The sequence below is a fragment of the Pelophylax lessonae genome, assembly GCF_965119305.1.
Source record: "Pelophylax lessonae genome assembly, chromosome: 2".
Taxonomy (NCBI): domain Eukaryota; kingdom Metazoa; phylum Chordata; class Amphibia; order Anura; family Ranidae; genus Pelophylax; species Pelophylax lessonae.
In genome coordinates this window covers 465,906,211-465,924,747 of record NC_138769.1, presented here as the reverse complement: position 1 = coordinate 465,924,747, position 18,537 = coordinate 465,906,211, and the positions used below count along the sequence as shown (strand labels likewise).

Sequence of the window (18,537 nt, the reverse complement as noted above, 5' to 3'; positions counted from 1 at the left end):
CAGTAACAACTGGACTGCTGATTGAATCTTTCGGAGTTTCCCTACCGGAAGAAAAACTCTTGTCCTGACTGTGTCTAGAATTAGACCCAGATATTCGAGCCTCTGGGTGGGAACCAGAAATGACTTTTGCTGGTTCACCAGCCACCCGAATTCCTGTAAAGAAATCATAGTAATTTCTATGTTTTGTAGCAAGGTCTGAGGAGACTCTGCATGAAGCAGAAGATCGTCTAGGTAACCAAGGATCGATATACCTCTTTGGCGCAGAAGTGCCAACATTGGGGCCAACACCTTTGTGAAGACCCGCGGAGCCGTGGCGAGACCGAAAGGTAACGCCACAAACTGATAGTGGTTCTCCTCTACGGAAAAGCGTAGAAACCGCTGATGTCCTGCGAAAATGGGAATGTGAAGATAGGCGTCCTTGATGTCTATGGACGCTAGGACATCCCCTGGATGCAGGAAGGCTGCTACTGTGCGAATGGACTCCATTCTGAATTTTCTTATGTTGACGAAAGAATTGAGTGCTCTTAAGTCCAGAATTGGACGCACTTTGCCCTCTTTCCTGGGTATTGTAAACAGGTTTGAATAAAACCCTTGAAACCGTTCTGTCCAAGGAACGTGGACTACCACTCCTTGTTGTAGTAAATCTGTGACTGCTCTCCGCAGATCTTCTAAACGATCTGAGTATAGTCGGATATTGGAAGGGAAGAATCGCGCCGGTGGGAGAGATCGAAACTCGATCTTGTACCCTGACCTTATGACTTCGCAAACCCATTTGTCCGGGATTCTGGAAAGCCATGGATCCGGGAACCGGCGAAGACGTCCCCCCACCCCAGTTATGGGTGGGGGCGCACCTTCAGGCTTTGGATGGTTTATCTTCAGGTCTGGAGGGGGCGGGCTTTTGCTTGCCCGACCAACGACCCCTGACGCCTCCTGCAGGAGCTTTGGAGGACTTCGTTTTTTCACCCGCGGGACGAAAAAACCTCTTGTGAGCAGAAAAAGAAGGCCCTCGTCTTTGACGAGATCCTCTACCTTTAAAATTTTGCGGTAAAAAGGTGCTCTTTCCACCCGTGAGATCTTTAATGATCTCATCTAAGTTGGCTCCAAATAGACGCTCTCCTGAAAAGGGGATATTAGCCAATGCTTTTTTGGAACCTTGGTCGGCTAACCAACCTTTTAGCCACAGTGTACGCCTGAGAACCACTGCTGAGACTGATGCTCGCGCCAATAATGGAGTGGCGTCTAACGCCGCATCACACACAAACTGTAACCCCTGTATCATTTGTTCCAACAAATCTGATACCGCCTGAGGGACCTCTTCTAAGTCCCGGCGTAACCACTTGGTCCATTCAGTTACAGCCTGCGAAACCAGACCAATAGCTATTATAGGTCTGAAAGCTGATCCAATCAAGGAAAACATGGTGCGAGACATAGCTTCTATCTTGCGATCCACTGGATCTTTAAAAGACGGAGCGTCTTCTAAAGGAATAACCGTGGCTTTATTCAATCTAGCAATTGGTGAATCCACCACAGGTGGTTCTGTCCATTTCTTAATAAGGGTTTCCTCAAACGGATAACGCCTGTCAATGCGTTTAGAAATAGTAAAAGTGCGTTTTGGCAGACGCCATTCTTCTTCGATTGGATTGCCAAAACATTTGGGCAATGGAAAAACCTTCGCCACTTTGATGCGTTTTTTAGTCCCAAAAGGGATTTCAGTTTCAGCTATTTCTGATGGAATACCCTGTAACCTTAAGGTCTCTTGAACAGATACAATGAGTGCGTTTACCAACGCTTCCTCTCGGGCTATGGCGGATGCCGAAACATCCTCCTCACTGTCTGAAGAGACAGGACCCGAGACACCAATCCCAGATGAAGTACCTGCAACTGCAGAAATAGGCTCAGAGTCTGAGTCCGAGGTTTCAGATAATAAGGGGTTAGGCGGGGGTCGCTTTCTTGCGCCCTGTCCCTGACAAGCCACTTCCACCCGGGACACAAAAGTTTCCATAATAGCTGACAATGATTCAATTGTCAATGGGGTGCTGGAGGATCCCGCAGACCCCTCGAGGGGATCCGGAGGAGATACATGAGTGGCAGGGTCCATGTTAATACAGGACACCTTTGCCAGCAAACAAAAAAACTTTTTTTTTTTTTTTTTTTGTGTGTCTCCCCCTAGCGCAATAGCGCCCCTCAGAGTACCTGCTTCTCGATCCCACAGAGAGAGAGAGCGGGACCCCCAAGGCTCACCAACCGATGCAGTGCAGTTTCCAACCAACTGCAGTCAGCGTCTGTCTTACACAGACTGGAAGGAGCTGTTTGCTTTTTCCCGGGTAGAAGGCGTGGCTCCGCCCCCTGTGTACGCCTTCCGGCGTTCCCAGCTCTCCACGAGGTAGCTGGGCTCACAAAACATGGCCGCCCCCATAGAAGAGACATAAGACTCCAAAAACATGGCGGCCGGCGTGACCTGAGGACATACATGCATTCGGTCTACGGCAAAATGGCGGCGGACCGCCGAAATCGTTTTCCCAGCACATCCACCTGCATCTCTGCTAAGAGGCGATATATGGATCTACAGAAGATACACTACACATAAGGTAGGATTATACCTCCTATGTCTGCTGTAATGTTACAGTCTGCTGGGTAGAGTGTTAGCTCTTAAACCAAGTCCACTTCCCACAAACACATGCTGTATTACAAGGGGGACTTGTAAGTATCAGATATATACTGACCATATATGGAGGGGCCCATAATACATACTGCCTCATAACGAGGAAAAAAAGGGAACGTTTACTCACCATACCGAACCGACAGGCACCCTCTCTTCGCAATACCCTCTCCACCGGGGTGGGGGTTTGTGGACCACTCCGGACGCCTCGACTCTCTGGTACCTGGCGTCCAAGCGAGACTTTTAACTCGCAAAGTCAGTCCCTTCACTGGGACTCCGTCGCGGCCGACCCAGCGCGGAGCTCTGGTCTGCACGCGCTCGTAGGCAGAAACCGGGGTGACCACTGGATCTCAACATCCAGCCCGTCGCCCGGCCCCGCATACTTACTTGAATATGTCGCGGCCGACCAAGCGCAATGCCATGGTCTGCGCGCGCTCGTAGGCCGGCTGGGGTGACCACAAGTGTCGCCCAGTCCGGCATTTTTGCTTGAAGATCTCACAGGAAAAAAACACTGGAGAAAACTACCTAAAAAATGTCTTTTTCTTAAAGAAAAAAAGTCTTGCCAGGACCAAAAGATCCCAGCAAGGAACTTAGGTCCTTACTCCTGACTAGACAGAAAAAAACTGATTCCCTGTAGCAGAGAGAGGGAGGATATACCCTCAGGGACTGCCCCTAAGGTGGAGCCAGAACGTTTTGTCTTTCTGCCTAGTCCTACTCCTGCGGAGACAACATAACCCAGCTCTTGAGAATCAAGAAGACTACGTCTGTCAATGAGCGATAGAGAAATTTTAATTCCCTGATACTCGCTCTCTCTTTTCAGTCATGTGCTGCCAGGACGGACCAGATGGATTCTGAGTGGTTAGTGCCATCACATGGACAGCGCTAATTCGATTCCATCTGGTATGTCCTGGCAGTACATGGCGAAGATGAAAGGGAGCAGTAGGGATTTCAAGTATCCAGATTAGTGGAATAGATACGGGAGACCTGACAGCTGAGGATTGCCAGCAGTAAATACAGCAGGAACCAGGGCGGGATGGGGAGGGGGGCCTGGTGATGAATTACTTTTACAGTTTTTCTATAAAGGTGAATTAAACCTTTAAATTATTTTGTAACTTATCAAAAACATTTTTGGTTACAGATTACTACAAACTTAATTAAACAGCATTCCATTTAGAAAAATACAGAAAACCATCACTAGGGCTTATTGGTGCTAGCCATTATTAATGACTTTTTACAATATCAAACAATCAGTGGAATGTTTCCAATCATGCATAAAGAATTAAGAATCTGCATAAATGATGCAGCTCACAAAACAACTTTTAAATGAACCAACATAATCCGCTGTTGAACTGATTGTGTATAAGGAAATGCAATCAGGTTTAATAGGATTCACATTTCAAGCTGTATTTTCCAGAAACTTCATTGAGATACTTTGCACGGTCTGGTTCCTTCTAGAGAAAAGAATTCCAGCAAGCCATGCTTGCCAACTTTACAACTGCAGCCATAGCGACAGTGTTGCTGAGCTCCTGGGCAGAACAGGACAGGATATTTATGAAGAGGGACTTTCAGTAGCTTCTTAGCCATGCATCCAAGCCCATGGAAGATTGAAAAGAATACAGACTGTTTTATATGTAGTTAGACACACACAAATTGGCTTTTTTAAAGAGATTTCAAAAGGCAGAATACAAAAAAAAAAAAAAAAAAAGTTGTACTCACCATTGACGGACATAGGAAGCCTTAAACCTATGGGATATTTTGCTGCCGACAGGAAGATTAGACATTAGCGCAAAAAAACAAAAAACAAAAACCTATTAGGTCAGCCAAGGATAACCCCTTCTACTATGAGCATGCCTCAGTTTAATGGCAAAGCAGTGACCAGAGCATGATCATAATTAAGAGAGGGATGGCAACAGACTCCAAGAAAATCTTTTTGGTATACTCGATCATGGGGGGGGGGCACAGGAAGTCAAACTTTTGGAACACCCTAAACAGTTCAACTGAAGGTCTGCAGCACAGCAAACACCCGAAAAAAAACATTACAACTGCGTGCCGCTTGCAGCTCAAAGTGCTACCCGGAGGACATTATGCATTATGCCTGCAGCTGGCATTAGATGAGAATGTGTGAACAGAACACCAGTTGCCAGCCCTGCAAATCTGAAACATGTCCCGAAAGCCAAAAACCCAAGAAGCAATCACAGATCTAGTAGAGTACACTGGCATTTGGGCCAGCGATGGTGCTGAATTTTTCATTCTTCTTGAACCATATTTTCTCCGGGGGTTCGGTTTATTTCATACATTTCACCAGGCAGTATTACCAATTATTAGAATACCTTGGTTACATTTCTAAACCCACTGACAGGAACAGATTACTACACTACTGAAGTGCACATCCCAAACATCTCCTTAACAGCCTACCCATCTCACAGTTCATGAGGATCTCATGGATCTCTTCAGACGATGACAAAAAAACTATTAATCTGTATCATAAATTCTTGTAGCAGGGATACCCTACTAAGGTGCTTGATCGAGCTTTAGCCAATCTACAACAGCTCTTCCCAAATACGCCCAACTGACTGCCTGACCACTGGTTATACATACATTTAAAATCGAGAGTCTGAATGGATCAGACAAGCTTTAACAGAAAATTAAAATATACTGTAGACTGACAGCTTCTGGACACCCAAACTCAAAACCATGCACTTAATTCCACATAAACGCAATAAGACTCTGAGATTTTCTGGTTTATGCTCACCTCAAACATAAGCATGCAAAATCCCCACCCAGAATCTCTCAGAAAACCGGTTGTTATAAATGCCATAATTGTAACATGTGCAAATGACTCATATGTGGGTAATTTTTCACATCCAAATAGGGGATACAAATACTGTATACATAAGTACCTGAACTGTAACAGAATTCTGTGTTTATATCCTTAAATACAACACTAATATATGTTGATATATGTTGGCAAAACAACTGGTCCATTCAAAAGACACTTCCAAGGACACAGGAGTGACATTAGGGTGGCCCTATCAAAAGGCAGAGAAAGGGGAACAAATTGACCCAAACAAATCAGTGGCAGTGCACTTTGTTATGCACAAACAATAGACTGATTAGCTCAGGGGTATGGTGATTGAAAATGTCAAGTGACCTGCTAGAGTTGGCAACCATGACCGTTTTCTCTTGCAAGGCGAGACCTTGTGGATACACACCCTGGGCACAATACACTCGGGGGGACTCCATACCAATTTATCATTTGTATGCTTCCTGGATGACAGATGATATTTGCCTTGGTGGGCCATCATGATTGGTTTTGATACATCAAGACCTACTATGTTTTTTTTTTTTCTTTTTCTTCTGCTGCCTAATTGATTATGGGCTAAATTCTAGGCTATTTGAAGAAGCTAGTGGGACGATGTGGTTCAGCGGTTATGAGAGCAGCCTAGTCAAGGTACTTTGTCCTGTATGGACAGATATTGGGCCACCATAGCCTATACCTCCCATTTTATGTGTTAATTCCAGCCTGACAAGACTAGGATGTGAAGTTACATAGTTGGTGAGGTTGAAAAAAAAAAAAAAAAAACAGTCCATCCAGTTCAACTTATGATGTGTGTGTGTGTGTGTGTGTGTGTATATAAGGGTTTATGTCAATAGTACATTGTCTACCCCTGTATACTGTGGTCATTAAGGTGCCCATATAATAGTTTTTTTAAACTATCAATGCTCCCCGCTGACACCACTGCTTGTGGAAGGGAATTCCACATCCTTACCGCTTTGACGGTAAAGAACCCTTTACGCAGTTTAAGGTTACACCGCTCTTCTTCAAATTTTAGCAAATGGCTGCGAGTCCTTTTATATTCCCTTTCGCTGAATAGTTTGCTCCATATGCTAGGGTCACCAGTACGGTATTTGTACATTGATATCATATCCCCTCTCAAGCATCCCTTCTCAAGAGAGAATAAGTTCAATGCGTGTAGTCTTTCCTCATGGTCAAGATCCTCCAAGTCCCTTTATTAGCTTTGTTGCCCTTCTCTGGGCTCTCTCCAGAGATTACGGAGATTGAGCTGTTTATCCCATCCTTTAGGTCATTTATGAATAAATTAAATAGTATTGGTCCCAGGACAGATCATTGGGGGGACCCCACTTTCCACACCAGACCATTCCAAGTACTCCATTTGTCACCACCCTTTGGACTCGCCCCTGAAGCCAGCTTTTAATCCAGGTACTCACTCTATGGTCAATACCTATGTACCTTAGTTTGTACAGTAAACGTTTGTGGAGGAAAACAAATGCCTTTGCAAAATCCAGATACACCACACCACATCCACAGGACTTTCTCGATGGCAGCTCACTTCTTCATAGAAGGTTAATAGATTGGTCTGGCAAGAGCAATTTTTCATGAATCCATGCTGGTTTCTACTAATGATACCGTTTTCATTACTAAAGTATTTTATATAAGCCCTCATCATCCCCTCCAATATCTTACAGACTATTGATGTTAGGCTAACTGGCCTGTAGGGATATATCCCAGCCCTGGACAGGATCAAATCTACCTTTCTTGCTACAGAAAGACCTCTGGTTCCTGATATGCCTGAGGTGTGGCAGGAAACCTTACCCTTAAAATCCCCAATGGTTATTTTTGCCCGAGAGAGTGTTGCAAACAAAATTTCTCCATCGCTCTTACAACACCCCCCATGTCGGATGAGTAGACTCACATCTCCCACCTGCACTAAATGTACAGGGAATATGGGCTCATTTTATTATATGGTCTGGGACTGTCCATGTATTCGAGCTTATTAGTCTGAAATCACTAACTTTGTTAGCACAACCCTCCAAATTCCTAATACTTGTAATCCCTTACACTGTTTATTGGGATATGTTGAAGAGAATACTCTTCCTGCAGGGAGGAAAAAACTTCTACGGTTTTTATTATTTTATGCCAAAAAAGCTAAAGTTCTCAATTCCTTCCTCCCTTTCATTTTGGCTCACTTTGCTCAATAAGGCTCTCCCTGTGTAAAAATTCAACAAATTGAGGAAAACGCAATGGCCACAGGACTGGAAGAGGTCAGTTTACATTCCGATACCAAATAAAGGCAGCGCCAAAGAATGTTCAAACTACCGTACGATCACACTTATCTCACACACTAGCAAGGTTATGCTGAAAATTCTACAAGCTAGGCTTCAGCAGTATGTGAACCAAGAGCTACCACAAGTACAAGATGGATTTTGAAGAGGCAGCAGAGCTAGAGATAAAATTGCCAACATGCGCTGGATCATTGAGAAAGCAAGCGAGTTCCAGAGGAATGTCTACTTCTGCTTTATGGACTACAGTAAAGCCTTTGTGTGGATCACAACAAGATGTAGCAAAAACAAAGAAATGGGAATACCAGACCACCTCACCTGTCTTCTGAGAAATCTGTATGCAAGTCAAGAAGCAACAGTTGGAACAGAACATGGAACAACTGACTGGTTCAAAATTGAGAAAGGAGTGCGGCAAGGATGTATATTGTCACTCTACTTATTTAGCCTATATACATACAGAGTACATCATGCGAAATCCCAGGATTGACAAATCACAAGCGGGAATTAAGATTGCAAGGAGAAATAACAACCTACGACATCCAGATAGATACCACACTAATGGCAGAAAGTGAAGAACTGAAGAGTCTCTTAATGAAGGTGAAAGAGGAGAGCACAAAAGCTGGTCTGAAATTGAACATTAAGAAAACTAAGATCATGGCAACTGGTCCCATCACTACTTGGCAAATAGAAGGAGAAGAAATGGAAACAGTAACATATTTTATCTTCCTAGGCTCCAAGATCATGGCAGACGGTAACTGTAGCCATGAAATTAGGAGACGCTTGCTTCTCGGGAGGAAAGCAATGGCAAGCCCAGACAACAATATAAAAAGCACAGAGACCTTACCCTACTGACAAAGTGCAATATAGTCAAAAGCTACGGTATTCCCAGTAGTAACCTATGGCTGTGAAAGTTGGGACCATAAGGATGGCTGAACGCTGCAGAATTTATGCTTTTGAACTATGGTGTTGGAGAAGGCTCTTGAAAGTCCCGTGGATGGCAAGAAGATCAAACCAGTCAATCCTGAAGGAAAACAAACCTGAATATTCACTGAAAGGACAGATCCTTAAGCTAAAACTCGAATATTTTTGGCCACTTAATGCAAAGAGAGGACTCATTGGAAAAGAGCCTGATGCTGTGAAACATGGAAAGAAAAAATGACGACAGAAAACAAGATGGATAGATATCATCGAAACAATGGACATGAAGTTAAGCAAGCTCCGGGAGGCAGTGGAGGACAGAAAAGCCTGGCGCGCTATGGTTCATGAGGTCACGAAGAGTCGGACACGACTAAACAACTGAACAAAAACGACGTAAAAATTAACCTATGAAGCAAGAGGCTGTCCTAAGCAATTTACTAAGATTTGGATTTTAGACAAGCTACGGTTGCTCCAGAATCACCCTTGGTGTTATTGAACATACGATACACTGTGCAAAGTTCATTTCTTTCCCACAATGTTTTGATAAGATGTGACCATTCTGCTCTTTTTTTTTGCACAGAGATTACTTGGTATACATAAATGGATGTCTTTCCCTTTCTTTTGCCTATTTGACCGAGCTGTGTCCCGCTGTACTACTTAGTTTGATAAGCTTTGTCTTATTACTGCAAAGCTTTTGTAGTTGCGGTCATGTTTATAAAAGTTGAATAAACTTATCCCTTAAAAAAAAAAAAAAAAAAAATTAATGGATGGTTCTCTAGCAGTGAATGTGTGTGAAAGTTATATTCTCTGCTTAACTATTATGGGTTTCTGTGTCAATGGGGTATATGGATTAAAAAATGCAAGGCTTTGTCTACTGGAAGTCATGACCTGTACATTTCTAAGGTGGTTGCAAAGGCTAAAGTTTTATTTATTTTTTTTACCTGAATGCATTCTCTACATGAAGGAAAAAAAAAACCCTAAGATTAGCTACCCGGATACTTGCATAAGCCCAAAATTGATTGTTGGTCTATTTTTTTACCTTTGTGCATACTCTGAATTAACTACTTCCCGTTGTGACTGCAGACATCATCCTGTATCTTTTTTTTTTAAAGCCAGTAACACTGGATAATGAGAAAGTGATCAGAGCAGCTATCGCCCTCTCCTGCCACTGCCCATTGACTGAAGTGGGTGGTCAAGTCAACATAATAAATAGATGGAAGAGGAACTTCCATTGCCAAAAAATCTCTATAGTGTAAGATACTGGAAGCGACAAAAAATTTGCCACTTCTGGCTTTGTTTACACGTCATTACCACCTTGTAAAGCACCTGATCAAACCAACTTTGGCATGATCAGATGCTTTAGAGGGCATCTAATAGACCCCAAATATATCAGTAAAGAGTACCCGTTACAACCCATGATATCACAGGGAATGTTGTTTATCCCTTGTGATAATAATAAAGTTGAGGTTAAAAAAAAAAAAAAAAAAAAAATGTAAAGCACCCCATCTCCACATGCAAAAGCGAATGCACACATACATTGTGATCATACAACACATGTGAGGTATTGCTGAGAACATCAGAGTAAGAGCAATAGTTCCAGCATCAGACCTCCTGTTAAGCTCTAAAGTGGTAAACTGTAAAGGCTTTGAAAGCGGTCGCCTATGGAAATATTTTAGAGCATGACAGGTTAGGTATCTATTCACTCGGTGTAATGTAATCTTTTAGATATTCCAAAAAGATTTATTGAAGCTTTTTTCCTAATAATTTGCATTTAATTACCCGCTGCACACAAAAAATTGCCACAATCACCACTTTTTTTCCCCAGGGCCTACATTTTCAAAAAAAATATAAAACTGTTCGGGAGTTAAAAGTAATAATCTAGTTTAAAAAAAAAAAAAAAGAAGTTTACATGTATGTGAGAAGTATCAGAATTGGCGTGGGCAGCAAGTGGTTAAGGTAAAAAAAAAAAAAGAAAATGCCTCACTACTTGTCCTACCCACCCCCATTTCTAAACACTTACCTGACTCCTGTCACTGCCCCAGCACTGTCTTGGATGCAGCACCGCTCCCGTCACTTCCTGGTCTCATAGGAGACACTCCGACGTAGAAGCCATAGAGCCTATGGCTCATACAAGCTCTTGTGAGGAGGGAGCGGGGAGTGGCTTTCCAACACTATGCGCATAGACGCCACAGCCCACCTCAAGAACGTACCCACGGGTGTCTGAGTATCCGGATTGCTGAGGAGGTGCCTGAAGGAGGGAGGATCAGACAGCACTAGCAAAGAGACGATAAGGGACTGCGCTGTGCAATATTTCACAGAGCATGCAAGTAGAACTACTTTGTATCCAATTGCTGGTTATATCATACCTATTTAGAATTGCAGCTAGCAATAATATACAGATAATCTTAATGCTATACTTCTGGACCGTGGCCTATTTGTTCACAGATTGAATGTCATTGATCTGTATACAGTACTGTGTAATTTTTGCCTCTTGAGGGTTCAATACTGCAACACCCTGTCTTTCTGTATGCCTACTAAATGCATATACAACCTATAAAGAAATAAAAATAAAAAAGAAACACATAAAGGTTGTAACCATCTATGTAGGAAGTCAAATTATAGAGACCTACCTGGCAATAGCCTACACTGCTATTATGGTGGCCATAAGCCACTAAAACATTATGCAGCATTGGCTGTAAACACTGGCTTGCATCTTTACGGAACTTCACATTATCAGGAAATGTTCTGTTTAGATCTGGAAGAAGAGACAATAAAATTGCAATTTCCTTGAGCTTGCTAGATCCTCTAATACAGGAAAAAAACGATACATATCACAAAAGTTGTTAAGAAAAGTTGTATTAAAAATAAACCCCTGCACTAATACCCGCATTGTGTAGAAGGGACTCTTACAGTGGATTTATCTTTGCCACTTCAGTTCATTATTTATTCAGGTCTGGTAAAACTAGGTAATTGTGAATATAGGGACTGCGTGTATGTTCCTTCTATCCATCTACAATACAGTAGAGAGATTGGGGCCGGGCATGTGTAATATGGTACAGTTGCAGTGATAATAGGCATCTAACACTACTTTTTTGGCCCCGTTCTACCCAGAGAGACTTGTCATGTGATTTAACAGGTCAAATCGCATGACAAGTCGCACCCTATTGTCGACAATGGCACTGTTCAAATCTGTGCCAACTTTACGGTGCTGCATTGAATTTGAAAAAAGTAGTACCTGCACTACTTTTGGCGATTTTGGGTGCAACTTGCATGGACATGTGTGCAGGAAGCCACACAGATGTCTTCCAAGTCACACTAACATGTGGCTTTGATATTGTGCGATTTCAGATGAAGTAGCACGATTTCAAAGCTGCATGTGAACGAGGGCTAATTAAAAAAGGGAGACTTATTACATGCTTCTTTAAAACAATGTTGCAACATCCTAAAAGAATAGATCTGAACTAGAATTCACTTATTCAGTCCCAACTGACTGTGTGCTTACAGTGACAAAAATCTGATTACAGAAAAGATTCTGCGGTTAGAGGAAGCATCCCAATATCTCTCTCCTATCACACATCACAAGCTGGTCTGCAGTTTAGTCATGCACATGTACAACCACTATCATCCATTTTTAACTACAGTATCTCACAAAAGTGTGAACACCCCTCATATTTTTTGTAAATATTTTATTATATCTTTTCATGTGACAACACTGAAAAAAATGACACTTTGCTACAATGTAAAGTAGTGAGTGTACAGCTTGTATAACATTGTAAATTTGCTGCCCCCTTAAAATAACTCAACACACAGTCCTTAATGTCTGAACTGCTGACAACAAAAGTGAGTACACCCCAAAGTGAACATGTCCCAAATTGGGTCCAAACTGTAAATATTTTGTGTGGCCACCATTATTTTCCAGCACCCTCTTAACGCTCTTGAGCATGGAGTTCACCAGAGCGTCACAGGTTGCCACTGGAGTCCTCTTCCACTTCTCCATGACGACATCACGGAGCTGGGGGATGTTAGAGACCTTGTGCTCCTCCACCTTCCATTTGAGGATGCCCCACAGATGCTCAATAGGGTTTAGGTCTAGAGACGTGCTTGGCCAGTCCATCACATTTACCCTCAGCTTCTTTAGCAATGCAGTGGTCATCTTAGAGGTATGTTTGGGGTCGTTCTCATGTTGGAATACTGCCCTGCGGCCCAGTCTCCAAATGGAGGGGGAAATTCCTTGTGACAGCAATAAAAGTGATAACTTTAAAAAAAAAAATGTAAAAAAAAAAAAGGTGTCCCTGTCCCCGTGTGCTTACACACAAAGGCGAACACATGTGTCAGTCCCGCACACACGCAAACAGCAATTGTGCCACACGTGAAGTATCACTGCAAATGGCAGATCCTGGGCAGTAATTCTAGCACCAGACCTTCTCTGTAAATTTAAAATGGTAACCTGTAAGAACTATAAAATGTCGCCTCTGGATAGTAAAATGTACGTTGTCGCCGTGGCGCGGGCATGCGCAATTTTAAAGCGTGACATGTTTGGTATCCATTTACTCAGCATAACATCATCTTTTATAGGTTGTACAAAAAAATAGGTTATGTATTCTATTTTTTTTGCACTAAAACTCAAAAACGTGTATTTTTACCCAAAACACTGAATTTAAAAAACTGTGTGACATAAAAAGTTGCAAAACCCACTACTTTATTCTCTAGGACCTCTGCTTTTAAAAATATATACAATGCTTTGAAAAATATTTATACCCATTGACATTAACATTTTGTCATGTTAGAACCAAAAACGTATATATATATTTTATTTTATGTGATAGACCAACACAAAGTGGCACATAATTGTTAAGTGGAAGGAAAATGATAAATGGTTTTCAACATTTTTTACAAATATCTGAAAAGTGTAGCGGGCATTTGTATTTAGCCCCCTTTACTCTAATATCCCTAACTAAAATCTAGTGGAACCAATTGCCTTCAGAAGTCACCTAATGAGTAAATAGAGTCCACCTGTATGTAATTTAATCTCAGTATAAATACAGCTTTGTTAGAGAATCTTAGCGAACAAACAGCATCATTAAGGCAAAAGGAACACAGCAGACAGGTCAGGGATAAAAAAAAAAAAAAAAGAAAGAAAGTATGGCACAACCGCAAACCTACCAAGACATGGCCATCCACCTAAACTGAAAGGCCAGGCAAGGAGAGCATTATTCAGAGAAACAGCCAAGAGGCCCTTGGTAACACTGGAGGAGCTACAGAGATCCACAGCTCAGGTGGGAGAATCTGTCTACAGGACAACTATTAGTTGTGCACTCTACAAATCTGGCCTTTATGGAAGAGTGGCAAGAAAAAAGCTATTATTGAAAAAAAGCCATAAGAAGTCCTGTTTGCAGTTTGTGAGAAGCCACGTGGGGACACCGCAAATACAGTGCATTGCGAAAGTATTCGCCCCCTTGAACTTTTCGACCTTTTGCCACATTTCAGGTCAAACATAAAAAAACTGTATTTTTTGTGAAGAATTAAAAACAAGTGGGACACAATCATTAAGTGGAACATAATGTATTGGATATTTCAAACTTTGTTAACAAATAAAAACTAAAAAATTAGGCGTGCAAAATTATTCAGCCCCTTTAATTCAGTGCAGCAAACTCTCTCCAGAAGTTCAGTGAGGATCTCTGAATGATCCAATGTTGACCTAAATGACTAATGATGATAAATAGAATCCACCTGTGTGTAATCAAGTCTCCGTATAAATGCACCTGCACTAGGATAGTCTCAGAGGTCCATTTAAAGTGCAGAGAGCATCATGAAGAACAAGGAACACACCAGGCAGGTCCGAGATACTGTTGTGGAGAAGTTTAAAGCCGGATTTGGATACAAAAAGATTTCCCAAGCTTTAAACATCCCAAGGAGCACTGTGCAAGCGAGAATATTGAAATGGAAGGAGTATCAGACCACTGCAAATCTACGAAGACCTGGCCGTCCCTCTAAACTTTCAGCTCATACAAGGAGAAGACTGATCAGAGATGCAGCCAAGAGGCCCATGATCACTCTGGATGAACTGCAGAGATCTACAGCTGAGGTGGGAGACCATAGGACAACAATCAGTCGTATACTGCACAAATCTGGCCTTTATGGAAGAGTGGCAAGAAGAAAGCCATTTCTTAAAGATATCCATAAAAAGTGTAGTTTAAAGTTTGCCACAAGCCACCTGGGAGACACACCAAACATGTGGAAGAAGGTGCTCTGGTCAGATGAAACCAAAATCAAACTTTTTGGCAACAATGCAAAATGTTATGTTTGGCGTAAAAGCAACACAGCTCATCACCCTAAACACACACTCCCCACTGTCAAACATGAAATTGATGGAAGATGGATGAAGCCAAATACAGGACCATTCTGGAAGAAAACCTGATGGAGTCTGCAAAAGACCTGAGACTGGGACGGAGATTTGTCTTCCAACAAGACAATGATCCAAAACAAAGGAAAATCTACAATGGAATGGAGAATGGAGAATGGTTCACAAATAAACTTATCCAGGTATTAGAATGGCCAAGTCCAGACCTGAATCCAATCGAGAATCTGTGGAAAGAACTGAAAACTGCTGTTGACAAACGCTCTCCATCCAACCTCACTGAGCTCGAGCTGTTTAGCAAGGAGGAATGGGCAAAAATTTCAGTCTCTCGATGTGCAAAACTGATAGACATACCCCAAGCGACTTACAGCTGTAATCGCAGCAAAAAGTGGTGCTACAAAGTATTAACTTAAGGGGGCTGAATAATTTTGCACGCCCAATTTTTCAGTTTTTTATTTGTTAACTAAGTTTGAAATATCCAATAAATTACGTTCCACTTCATGATTGTGTCCCACTTGTTGTTGATTCTTCACAAAAAATTACAGTTTTATATCTTTATGTTTGAAGCCTGAAATGTGGAAAAAGGTCGAAAAGTTCAAGGGGGCCGAACACTTTCGCTATGCACTGTATGTGGAAGAGGGTTCTCTGGTCAGAGAAGACCAAAATTGAACTTTTTGGACTAAAGAAAAAGCTATAGTTGGCAGAAAACTAACACTGCACATCACCCTGAACCCATGAAAACATGGCAGTGGCAGCATCATGTTGTGGGGATAGCTATGATTAAGCACTGTTAGTAGTGTGAAACACGTCAGCAGTCTTTGATCCGTATCTCTGTATGCTGTGGTATTTTATCCTCTTCTCAATAAATATTTGCATTGGAGTGCAGCTGTCCAGACACACTTTTTGTTCTATATGGCTTGCACATTGAGCCTGCACCCTGCACCTGTGCTGTTACTGTACAGATTCTTTGAAGGCATTTCCCCTGGAGCGGTGCGTGGTTTTTATGTTGTGGGGATGCTTTTCTTCAGCAGGGACAGGGAGGCTGGTCGTAGTTGATGGGAAGATGGATGGAGCCAAATAAAGGGCAATCTTAGGAGAAAACCTCTTAGAATCTGCAAACGACTTGGGACTGGGGCGGAGGTTCACCTTCCAGCAAGACAACGACCCTAAACATACAGCTACATACAGATACAATGGAATGGTTTAGATCAAAGCCTATTCATGCGTTAGAATGGCCCAGTCAAAGTCCAGACCTAAATCCAATTGTAAATATGTGTCAAGACTTAAAAATTGCTGTTCACAGATGCTCTCCATCCAATCTGACAGAGCTTGAGCTTTTTTGCAAAGAAGAATGGGCAAAAACTTCATTCTCTAGATGTGCAAAGCTGGTAGAGACTTCTCCAAAAAGACTGCAGCAAAAGGCGGTTCTATAAAGTATTGACTCAAACAAAGTCTGCGTTGTCCCCGCTGGTGGCCGCATCCATCTTTGCCCGTCTTCCTTCCGGGTCTGCGGGCTCCAGCTGTATTACTGGCCGGAACCACGTGACATCACTCCCGTGCATGTGTGCGGGTGCTGCCGGTCATGGCACAGAGCTCTGCAGAAATGGCACGGGCAGCCGTTTCTTCAGAGCACATGCGCCAATGACGTCATCGGCTGCATGCAATGTAAATATCTCCTAAACGGTGCAAGTTTAGGAGATATTTAGTACCTATAGGTAAGCCTTATTATAGGCTTAAGTATAGATACAAGTTATAAAAGGTGGGTTTACAACCACTTTAATTATGTGCCACTTTGTATGGTCTATAAAATCCTGATAAAATACATTTAGGTTTTTGGTTGTAATAAAATGTGGAAAATGTCATGGGGTATAATTACTTTCTCAAGGCACTGTAATGTTTAGGGGTTCTAAATCATTTTCTAGCCACAAAAACAGGTTAAATATAACTTCAAGACATTGAGAAACTGGTAGTTGTCATTTGTAAGTGGATTAAAAAAAATGAATAAATAAAATTTAAGAAGAGATGCTCAGTTTAAAATTCCTAGGCTTATTTTTTTCCCAGTCTGGGCCTGAATGTAGTCATGTAATGTCCATCAACAATTAAGCAATGTGTACTTTTTATAGTATTTGAATAATATTTACTGTCAAACTTTACTGTATCCCCTTACATCAGTCGTTCCTACCAGAGTGTTCTCTTACACCAGGTGTTCCCATCAGAGTGCCCCATTACACCACTGTCCACAGCAAAGTGCCTACTTACATCAAGTGTCCCCACCAGAGCACTCCCATACCTTTTAGCCCCAGATACGCAAAGGACAAGAAAGCTGAAGGTCTACACCAGGGGTCTTCAAACTATGGCCCTCCAGTTGTTCAGGAACTACAATTCCCATCATGCCTAGTCATGTTTGTGAATGTCAGAGTTTTACAATGCCTCATGGGATGTGTAGTTCCGCAACAGCTGGAGGGCCGTAGTTTGAGGATCCCTGGTCTACACAGAGGAGGTTCCACTTCTTTCCTTCTGCTATGCTGGGAGCAGGCTGCAGGGCATGCACAGGGCATCATTGGATGCTGGGAACTGGCTGGCAGTCCAGATAGAACTTTCATTTGGCCCAGGTCTGGACCGCAGTCTGCAATTTAGTGATGCCTGCTATATTATATTGTCCTTAAATAGCTCGGAAAGCTTTTCTAAATTGTGATTGTGACATTGACATTATGCATCATGTTCCTGTGGCCTCAGCTTTTTTCCTTTTCAGTAAATCTCCTTTAAGATAAATATAGATATTAGCATTCAGAAGCCGTTTGGCTTGTGATGAAAGCACCACAAAAATAGTACTTGTAGTTTTTTTATCCAACTGTAAGTGCTTAGTTTTCTAAACATATTTTGCAAATTTTAAACTAATAAAGCTGTAGTAAATATTAACATTAGCAAAGTATTACTGTGTCTAACAAGACTCTTTTTAAGTGCATTGGTGACAATGTACACGTGGCATTGTCTTGATGCTTAAGTCTATGGCATTTATACTTTTACACTGGTCAGATTAGTTGAAATTCTATTTTTGATTATTATTGCAACACAAGGCATTCTGGGCCTGTGAATGGAAAATGTGACAAGTCAGTCTACAACTGCAGTTACTGTAGTCCAGAGTTGCAAATTAAACAGATTTTAACTGGTTGCTATGGGCAGCTAGACGTTTGTGGTACATTTTCATACATAATGCCATTTGTAATTCTATGTTATTAAACATCCTTTTTTTTTTTTCAAATGTGCAGGCACTGCAGTTATCCAAACCGGTCAACATAAATGCAAACATTTCTACTTTGCAATATGGCCATCTGATGTGCTCTGTACACTACTGATGTACAGAATTCTCACAGAGAATCTCATTGTGCATGTTTGATTAGCTTACAGCTTTCTCATAAGTGTGCACTGAACTACAAGCCAAATTCCAAGCATCCTCTGCGATAGAAATTTTATTTTACGTAAATAGTCTCTATGGCTTGACCACCAATAAAGAGATACA

The 18,537-nt window shown here is 42.0% G+C and overlaps 1 protein-coding gene across 2 annotated transcripts in view; it reads right to left on the bottom strand.

Annotated features, from left to right (window-relative positions):
• The window catches only part of LOC309547449 (growth hormone-regulated TBC protein 1-like), a 122,121-nt gene that overhangs the window by 68,991 nt on the left and 34,593 nt on the right, over positions 1-18,537 (bottom strand). For both annotated transcript variants that reach the window (XM_082247308.1, XM_082247307.1), the window contains one exon: positions 11,290-11,414. In XM_082247308.1, coding sequence (XP_082103434.1) covers positions 11,290-11,414 — 125 coding nt within the window. The remainder of the gene's footprint in view (positions 1-11,289; positions 11,415-18,537) is intronic.